The sequence below is a fragment of the Apostichopus japonicus genome, chromosome 21, assembly GCF_037975245.1.
Source record: "Apostichopus japonicus isolate 1M-3 chromosome 21, ASM3797524v1, whole genome shotgun sequence".
Classification (NCBI taxonomy): domain Eukaryota; kingdom Metazoa; phylum Echinodermata; class Holothuroidea; order Aspidochirotida; family Stichopodidae; genus Apostichopus; species Apostichopus japonicus.
In genome coordinates this window covers 16535593-16545874 of record NC_092581.1, presented here as the reverse complement: position 1 = coordinate 16545874, position 10282 = coordinate 16535593, and the positions used below count along the sequence as shown (strand labels likewise).

General features: G+C 36.8%; 1 protein-coding gene across 1 annotated transcript in view; it reads left to right on the top strand.

The window, feature by feature from the left end:
- The first annotated feature begins 255 nt into the window (after window positions 1-255).
- Window positions 256-10282, top strand: part of LOC139962714 (probable ATP-dependent RNA helicase DDX10) — a 36950-nt gene continuing 26923 nt past the window's right edge. The window contains exons 1-5 of the mRNA XM_071962949.1: window positions 256-486; window positions 2414-2605; window positions 4020-4178; window positions 4970-5090; window positions 7436-7550. Of these exons, the coding sequence (XP_071819050.1) occupies window positions 319-486; window positions 2414-2605; window positions 4020-4178; window positions 4970-5090; window positions 7436-7550 (755 nt within the window). The 5' untranslated portion in view covers window positions 256-318. The remainder of the gene's footprint in view (window positions 487-2413; window positions 2606-4019; window positions 4179-4969; window positions 5091-7435; window positions 7551-10282) is intronic.

Below are 10282 nucleotides of genomic sequence, written 5' to 3'. Positions count from 1 at the left end.
GGGCAGCGACCCCTTGTTCAGTACATTCATAAAGTCATGAACGGTACAATTTTTACCTGATATTAAACTAATTTGATATCTTTATATTAGCCTGATATGCAAAGTCTACGTTAACAGTAACAAACCGATCCCCATGGACAAGGTGGTTGCGAAAGAACCTTTGACGTGCAGACCCAATGAAAGTGTGAACAGAATCCTTTGCTTGAAACTTCACTAGCTTCAACTCGACGTTTATCTGATCGATAACCGATGTACGTTGTACACACACGCTGTTATTGCGCAATTTATATCAACATTTGTTGCGATAGGTAAAGAAGGATGGAAGGTGATATCACAAGCTTAGAAAACAGCAGTAATATCAAAGTAGGTCGTAGATCAAAGAGTCAACAAAGGCAGGATCGAAAGAAGAAACTATTGAAAAAGAATAAAAAGAAATGGGAAACAGAAGTCGAAGAAGCTAACGAACTTCAATCTCGTTACGATAGTGTAAGTCGTACTGTCGTAGGGTACACATAGGCTAGTACTTACTGAGTACTAGCCAAAGCATACTGTAAAATAGGGAAGCTAGGCCTGTGAAGAATTTAGAGAATGATGTTAGTCCTATTGTTGTTGAGACTAAACGATAAGACATGACGATTTTTAATAATATTTGGTCGAGTGGGGTTGAAGCCAGGAAGGGGGATTATGATGTGATGTCACTGTGGTTAAATGTTAACCATGGTAAGCTAGTTTTCAAGCTAGGCTATGTAACTGCACACCTTTTGAAGAATGAAAACAACTGATTCAAAATGTTTGAGTTATGTGTTTTCCACTTTCTTATATGGATCTTTAGCAGCCATGATACCACATATTTATTTTCAAAGTAACTGTGCCCAATCAATGCCTCTGAAACAGTCAATCATATACAAGTTTGTCTGTCAAAAGTAATGTGTAAATATCAAAAGTAAACCTTAAATATACTTAATATGTTCAGACATATGTAGGTTTTGGATTACCCGGTCAGTCCTCTGTTTTAGCTCATGTGAGCCTTTTAGTGTATATACAACATATTTAGAAGTGTTAAGATTTTTGGGTAGTTCCAACAGTTGTAGGAAATACAGTGGAAATACATTGGCAACCATGATTTGTCTAGTTGGCTACTACAATTTCAGCACAGCAAGGCAAATTTAGTATAGTAACAGTATCCCACTCTGATTATATTCTAAGGCACATTGCTTCCCAAAAACCTGGTATACCCGGTAATACCAGGTACTTGTAAGTGGGTATAGCGGTATCTGTTTTTGCTTATACTGACGCACCCTACATTGTCAAATGAAATGAGATGTTCATAGTCTAACACAGTAACAGGGTCTGTAGACACATTACTGTAGCAACTGTACTTGCAGCATAAACAGTAGGCTTATCTACACAATACAGTTGGGTTTTAATATGCATATTGAACAGGCACCAGAGAGACAATGAATTTTGCAAGCAAGTACCTCAGATCAACATGTCGGAATGTTCCCATTATTACACAGCGCAATTGATAGGTTCAAAATACATAAACTGTAATGCACCATGTCTATTTCACTGAAGCGGTTATGGCTTGTGCAAGTTCGCTGATGAAATTTATCTGATCTTCACAAAATTTTGCTGATATTCTGTAATAAGAAAAGGTGATAAATTACTTGGCCAATTTGAAAGTTTGATCAAACCCCATTCACAGTTGAAGAAGACAGAAACCCTACCATCATTAATCATTTATGTGATAGAGATCAACTGAAGTGAACAGCTTCCCCAAACAGCTTTACAAAAAATATGATGCCATTTAGCAGAATTTCATGTTTCTACACACAATGCTGAAGACTTGAGTCTTAATATGACAACAACAAACTACATGTGCTTCAAATACAATGCTCATTTTCCCTAAATATTGATGCTCTTATCATGACCAAATGATAGCATTCTTTTCAGTGTCACTGGAAACTATGGAAAGAAAAACAGTAACTTAGTGTTCCATATGATCGTTGTGGCTCTATGACATTACAGAATTACAAAATGACAGCCACTAGATGTGACTTTTAAACCAGGATATCTCCCAAACAAAAGCAAACATTTCTTAGCTGTTTGAGGTATTGTTCGTTACAAGAAGTCTGTGATATTTTAAGCCAAAGATGATGTTTGAGTTTGTGTCTCCTTTAAGCATAAATTAATAGTTAGAGATGGACAGTAACTTTACTGACAGTCTACATTGCTGTAGGGATGGAGGGACAGTTCCAGATGACCAAACATTATTATTTAGCTCTTTTCCAACATTAGAAGAGATAATGAAGCTAGAAATTAATGAAACATAATTTAAGTTTTAAGTAAAGATATTTGGTAGTATTGACAGTTAAAAGTTTATTTACTTATATATTATTTTTAATTTTTTCAGATAATACCTGAGAACCTCAAGACATTTGCAGATTTTCCACTTTGTAAGAAGACACTGCTCGGTTTGAAGAAAGCTGGCTACACTAACCCTACAGAAATACAGAGATCGTCCATCGGCCTTGCCCTGAAAGGACATGATATCTTAGGTGCAGCTAAAACTGGTTCTGGTAAAACACTAGCATTTCTCATCCCTGTGAGTATATCTATCTCTCTCTCTCTTTTCTGCTCAGGTGTTGCCATCAAGCTTTTGATCAGATGTACAGTTAATTGATAAATGCCACCAAATATGTGTAGTGTTATAATGGAAAGGTGGTTAGTCAGCCACATGACCTTGTGTTTCTTTGAAGGTTAACATAAAAAAAGTGGGGGGAGATGTTGGAAAGGGTGAAGGGGCAGGGGTAGGGCAAAGAGGGGTAGGGGCAGGGCAAAGCAGAGAGTGTCGATAATGGGTTCAGCTTGAACTTGCTGTGGAATTATTTCGAAGAAATTTCTTCCAAGAATGTCTCGACTGTAAAGTTTTTTCTTGTTTGTTTCTGTTGTCAATAACTAGGCCGATCGCTGAGCCAACTCCTTGAGCCATTATCATTATTTGACTACTTTAGGTTGTGATTCACGAATAATTTAACAGATCTTACAAGTCAGCTTCGTAAATAGACATGTAATGTTTTTATGAAGTGATTGGGCCATGGTATTGCCTATTAACAGTGCGTTCTCCCAAATATAGCTCATATTACTATTGATCTCTCAGGTATCAGAATGAAACCACAAACAAAACGACAACAGTTCTTGCATTGTTGGGGGTTTGGGGAGGGGAGGCAGAGGTGGGGGTGTGGCATGAGTCAAATGTATGGATGTAAAGTGAAACAGGAAATCGGCCCCTTTGAATTTTCTTTCATGTCCATATTCCACTCAAGATATAAAATAACTTTTTGAGATGCTGTTGATAAATGTATTAGATATGATAATCCCAGGACACAGAACAGTAAATAAGGAATCATGTGGAGTGATTTTGACATGGTCCATTAGCTTAAATACCAACTGTCCAGTTTAACTTCAAATAATGGGCAGCATGATGTTTCGCAGTTTACTATTTACTTTGTAGTTAGATACTAAAATGATTGGTGTGTTGGCAAGGAAATGGCGGAGAATTGAATGCAACCCGTTTCTTACTCCTTCATGAACAGTCACTTGTTGGTGTAATCTAGGGGGGGGGGTCTTAGTTTGTCCAATTAGCATTTCATTTTGTATAATTCTTAATGGATTTGAATAAAATTGTCGATGAAATCATGAAAAACAAAATGCTGCTTTAACATAATGTGGTTAGTATGTTTCTATAATCATAATGATAATGTTAAAGACACTTTCCACTTTGGGTCCAATGGGTCCGATATATTCAATCCAAAATCTTTAAGATTGAGGGTATGTAATGTTTTATCCCAAACCCGATGGATTGATTCTTACTAGCAGTCAAAAAATTTATTGTAAATAGTATCTCAACTTAAGCTTGACTTACTCATCAAAGAAACCCTGTGAGAAATGGTTTTGATGATACTTCTTAGGGATTGTTATCAGTTTAAATCCTGACATAAACCTTCTCTTCATTGCAGATGCTGGATTGTTTGTTCCGTGAACGGTGGACCCCAGAGGATGGGTTAGGCGTCCTCATCATATCACCAACAAGAGAATTAGCGTACCAAACATTTGAAGTTCTTTACAAGATTGGGAAACAGCATGAATTTTCTGCAGGCCTTGTAATTGGTGGAAAGGTGATATTTTGAAAATAATGGCCAACTTACCCCCCTCCCTTACCCCACCCCACTCCTTAAAATAAATATGCAGGGGTAGATGGTAGTATTTTTTAATCCCTTCCAGGACAAGTAGACTCCAAGAAGTCCAATCTTCACATAATGCTCACTCCACTGAAATGGCATTTTCTTGATGATTGTGTGAAATTAGTGACTTAAATGGATACAAATTAGTTGAAACATTTCTGATATTCTAGTGGCTCATTGCATTCTTGGAGAAGCTTAACTCAGTGGTCATATAAATCAGGTAATTGGTTGTTGCTCTCCAATGGCAAGAATTACTAGGCAGGAAGAAAGTCTGGTTTGTGTTATACACTTAAATGATCTGATGATCATTTTAGGAGAGCAGAAATTCACAGCAGTGAATCCTCAATCCGACATTTGTCCCCAAACACATGTCCTCTCACAGCTACCAAATTAGGCATTTGTAGATCTTTCTGAAATTGCAGGGATACTTCAAACCAGTTTTTGCCAAAGTTAACTGACCTTTGCAAACATACATGTAGCCTAGGTTTTGGAATAGTTACAACATTCAGCAGTGGTTATGAGTAGCCCATACTGGTCATGTTAATAGAGAAACAGCAGCATTGACATACGTGCAAAGTTTAATCAACTACTGTAAATGACACCCTTACCTTGGCACCTGTGGTATAAATTTGATCTCACAGAGGTTGAGGGTCATAATTGGAGAACCATGTAAGAAAGAAGTCCCTCGGAATAATTTTTTTACTTTTCCTTTCTTGTTTCGTCAGGATGTGGAGGAAGAGTCTGCCCAGATTGGGAGGACTAATATAGTTGTATGCACCCCAGGAAGGCTACTCCAGCATCTTGATGGTACACCAGACTTTGAATGCAGAAGTCTCAAAATGTTAGGTAAGCAAATAAGTGGAATATCATACCTCCATTGTTGTAAAAACATGAAAAACTCTACTTGCCTAACAATAATGCATGTTAGTGTGAACTAATGTCCTACTGTATTTAATGACCAAAATAAAATAAAACCGTTAGCAAATTGCTTATCCACTAGAGAGCCTGTGTAAGAGAATGTGTAAAAGTAAGTTGGCCTGACGTTTCAATCCTAGCAGGATCTTCTTCAGAGGCTGAATAACAAATATCGTACAGTAACAGAAGGGACAAAAAACACGCACAGAAAACAGACAGGTTAATAAGAAATGATAATTTTTTATAATTAATGTTAACTACTGTCTATCATAAATTTTTATCATTTCTCATTAACCTGTCTGTATTCTTTCGTGGTTTTGTCTCTTCTGTTACCTTACGTTATATGTCATTTAGCCTCTGAAGAAGATCCTGCTAGGATGAAAACGTAAGGCCAACTTACTTTTACACACAAATTCTATTACCAACGAATGTTACGTAAAAGCAAGAGAATGGACAACACACGTAACTGGTATAGTAGGCAGGGTTATTGGAAGGGGGAGGGGAGGGGGGAGGGGAAGGGGGAGGGGAGATGGTAGGATGTTTAAGGACAAGGTGTCCATATTACAGAGAGTTTCATATGCCACAAGTAATGTTGTTGATTAAGTATATTGTAAACTAGAAAGTAGATGTAGGACGCCAAAACAAGTTTTGCCAGTGGTTGACACAAAAAGCAGTGGAGCACTTATTTTGCCCTCATTTTAGACCAAAGATGCAGCAGCTTTAGTTTCACTGCAAATTTTTTAATCTTCGTTCTGTATTTATCTTGCTGGGGTGGATTTAATCACTCCATATTCATATTTATTCTTTTGAAAAGTAGGTAATTGATTTATAGTAAGCAACATTTCCATGTGATGTCGCTACTCTGTACACTGATGTCAATTGATTTTAAAATGTCATCTTTCTTTGTGTCTGTAAAGATGATTCAGTATAAACATGTAACTATCAATGACGGCAAAAGTTGTGTTAGTATCGGATCCTTGAACCGAAGTGTTTTCAAAATCTAAAGAGCAAAAATTGAGGGTTTTCTTGTTTTTGTCATTAGCCATTGATGAAGTGATTAGTAAAGGACCTTGCTACTGAGGTCATAGATTTATTTTAAGGTAGTTGATTGTGTTAGCATTGTTACTTCTTCTGCGATGCAAGGACACTAACCAAACACTTTCTGACATCATTTGTGTCACAACAGCTGCTGAAATATCTCCAGTAAGTCTTTAACATTCAAATAGCATATCAGCTCAAAACACTTTGTTAGTAAATGTTTTGACAATTAATCCTTGGGGTGCCAAACTTAAATGTCAGGAGCCTCAGTATTTCTCATTATAAACAAGGGATTTGTTTTTTGTACATCTTACAGGCTCCTTCACTCGAGCTAAAGGTGGTTTCTTCTTAAGGAAATCTATGGTTTGATACCTAAAATTGAGTAACTTATTGAAAGGCTTCTTTGAAAGCTGGTAATACTTTGTTATTTGAGAAAATGTATGAACTTGATAATTTGAGTAAACAAAAAAAAAGGGCAATGACATCACAAGCAGAAAGTCTTTGCAGTATTTTATGGTCATCTGTTGGGTAACTTCTAGAGAGGTACAACTACACTTGACTTAAAAGATGAAGAGAATCGACAGCAAATAGCCATCAGTTTGGTGCCGTCTTTCTATAGTGACTGTTACGGCTGACAGGGATGTGCCCACTCTGGGCGGCCCCGCCCAGCACTAAAAATTACCGCCCAGCACTGTCTTAAAAATCGTGAATCCCGCCCAGCACTATTTTCATTTAAAATCCCGACATTCCTAACAATGTATTCAACATAAATTGGGCCTCGCCTGTGCCAAAATCATATGTACAGACTAATAATGCATCAGTTACGCATGCCAGAAACATTACTTACGGCTCTCAATCGGTCCCTTGTAAAATCTCTTTGAAACAAACTAATAACATTTACCAGGTACGTAATATATTTCACTAAAAAAAAATTAAAAATGTAAATTGTTAGCAAAACTAGTACTTGTGTATGTGCTTAAAAAGCTACACAAGTGCCAGCATTTGGCATGTGAGCACTTTCAAAAATACCCGGCACTCAGGAAATCCTGGGCACATCCCTGGGCTGATTAGCAGCTAATTTCATCCACTCATTAACTAAGCACTCTAACAGAGAAAAAAAAAACATAGGACTAGACAGCAGGCTTTGTCTGCAAATGGAATCTTTCCAGTAGGTAGTCTGTAGGTGGTTGCTATTTTGTACTTGTAATTTTGATTCATAATTTTGTCCTCATTTTCAGTTGTGGATGAGGCTGACCGCATTTTAGATCTCGGATTCAAGAAGACCATAAATGCAATCTTAGATCACTTACCAACTACCAGACAGACCCTTCTCTTCAGTGCAACTCAAACAAAGTAAGCCATTTCATGTTATGCCACTGTAAAACTCTCAGGAAACTTATCCTTCATCACTCAGAATAAGCTGGAATCTGCTAGAATGGTCGGTTACATCCTTTCTATCTGGTTGGTATGAATCGCAAACAGTAATGCCAGTGTGTTTTTTCTTGAAATTATCAATTTTGGTGTCCTGGACAAACAACGTCTGACCAAGCATCATCCACTGTTCCTTGCCTCGAACTCTCCTCAAGGAGCTTGATGCTGACCTTGGTAATTGAAGCTGACATTGTATTGCTGGATCGGCCTCTTTCAAATTAGGATATGCAGCCCCTCCGCATCTGAAAGCAATCATACCCTCCCTCCTAGCATGGTCACTTTAATATAGATGAAAGATGATATTATAACCACAGCTTTGAAACCCCTGGTTGTATAAAGTGACACCCTTTGGAGGGTATCGATCTTTGTAGAGTTTAATAAAGAGGGGACAAGCGACAGGGCAAATACAACATGTGAAGTTTCAGTGATGTCTCTTCAAATCAGGGTTGCCTCTGTTGTTTGAAATCCGTCTAGTTCTGTTCATTAATGATGGTTGCTTGTATTTGTAGCATCAGAACATTAATTGCATGCAATACTTTGGATGAGATACAATTATAATCTCAACACGTTTGGTATTTGAATGTTGTTTTCGTGCAGTCTGCCCAAATCAACTGAGTGCTATTCGAAATGAAGATTAGAATTGATCAAACTAAGAAAAGCCTCTTCCGTCTGTTGTTGACCACATTATCATTACCCAGCGAGCAATAAATAATTACTCAGTGAGCAATTAATAATTACTCAGCGAGTAATAAATTATTATTCAGCGAGTAATAAATAAATACCTTTTGATGCAAATAATCTTGTTGTCCAGACACAATGGCAAAGAATATTAGACACACAAAAACCAATTTGGAAATGATTGAGAAAAGATGTTCATGTCATGCTAATTAACTGCATTTCAAATTTGATTAGAGTATGGAATCCTACTTTTTGTTTCTCTACTTTGATAAACTCTACCTTGCTGTACTAACAAAGAATCTTTCTTTGATTGGACATTTATTTGACCTACTTTTTATTTACATCACTGAAACTTCTTGCAGTTACAATAAAGCATCATGGTTAACTTGAAATATTTCCTAAGGAAACCTCATTTTATCTCGCTGATTGCATAGAAGCATGTCTTTTAGCAAAAGTACAGTAACCTCTAGCATGTATGATAGATCCCATAATAACCTGCTGGTAGTATTGTGTTTCTAGTTCATCAAGTTTACTGTTTGGTGGTGTAATTGCACTTTTTGGCAAAAACTTTAAAAAAAAAAGCATTTCAGATCTATCGTACCGTGTCATAAGGGCGGTTTAACGCCTACAACGCATCATTCCTTCCATCCTGCGTATGAATTAATGAATGAATGGGTAATCTTTGTAATCACTGAAGGTTGATTAGTGGCCATTAGAGATGATTTCAATCGTTATGTGACTTCGGTATAAAAGAATGAAACCACAGACCTTGACTTGTGGTTTCATACATTAATTAGTTATTAATTAATTAATGGTGTTCTAACTGTTCTTTTGTGGCCTGATTGCATTGTTATTACAGTAAGTACAAGTCCTCTATTGTATGTCACATTAAACAACGATCCACAAACTGTGGGTCACAAACCAAATGTTGGCAGAGGAAAATTATCAGTGGGTTGCGGGATTTTTCCAGAAAATTGTGAAGAATGTTGGAATTTTTAACAGCCTTACAACATTAATGATAGACAGTAGTTACAAACTGCATATAGTCTTGTCTGAACTTTGCTTGAAAGTGGAGATGCAGCAAGTACTTAGGGACCCCAAAGGGAAGCGCTTCATATTTAACTGTTCTGCATTCATAATTTACTTTTCATGGAACTTAACATGGCCAAGTCATGAGTCAAGTTGAATGTGTAGTCATTATAGAATCAAGTCACTGTGACACACTTCTGTGAGCCATTACTGCACAAGGTGATTTGACAGTGTTGTATTTTTCTATGGTTATGCAGGAACACTGGAATTAAGATAGCAACGTTGTCACTTGTCTGTGTTGTTTAAAGCCACAATTGACCTATTGAAACATGGTTAGGAACATTCTAATTAGCATATTTTCATACTTTCAATACATACTTTCAACATTTGGTTTGATAAATTATAACATTTAAGATTGAAATGCACTCTTTCAAATTTTGTTCTTGATAACTTGGCCTTGTTACCATTTTCCATGGAAAATCCTTTGGTGAATGGTACATTAAATTTAATTGCAAATAAACAGTTTTCCAGAAAATTGTGTTAAAGGTAGTGAGTCATTTTGGTGGATTAGTTTGTAACTTCTTGAAAGAACTACCCTGTAGTCGTATTTAATCAGTTTGGACCGAGCGGGGTGGACAGATAAAGTAACAGACCTAGAATAAAAATGGTCATGTAATCCTACTAGCACACATGTTAGGCTTTCAGTAGAAAAAGTTGTAAGATTACTGAGAGTTACAAGTTTCCACTGTTTTTTTTTTTTTTTTAAATGAGATACGAATTCATCATATACTTTAGTAACCTTCGAAGTTTCTAGTCAAGTGACTGCATTAGACAACCTTGGAAATGTTGGCATGTTTAATGAGTCTGTTCTTCCTGACTTGCATTGTTGAGCTGGAATGTTGACCTTGTACTAAATGGTGCATACTTCATGACGAGCTAGTCATTAA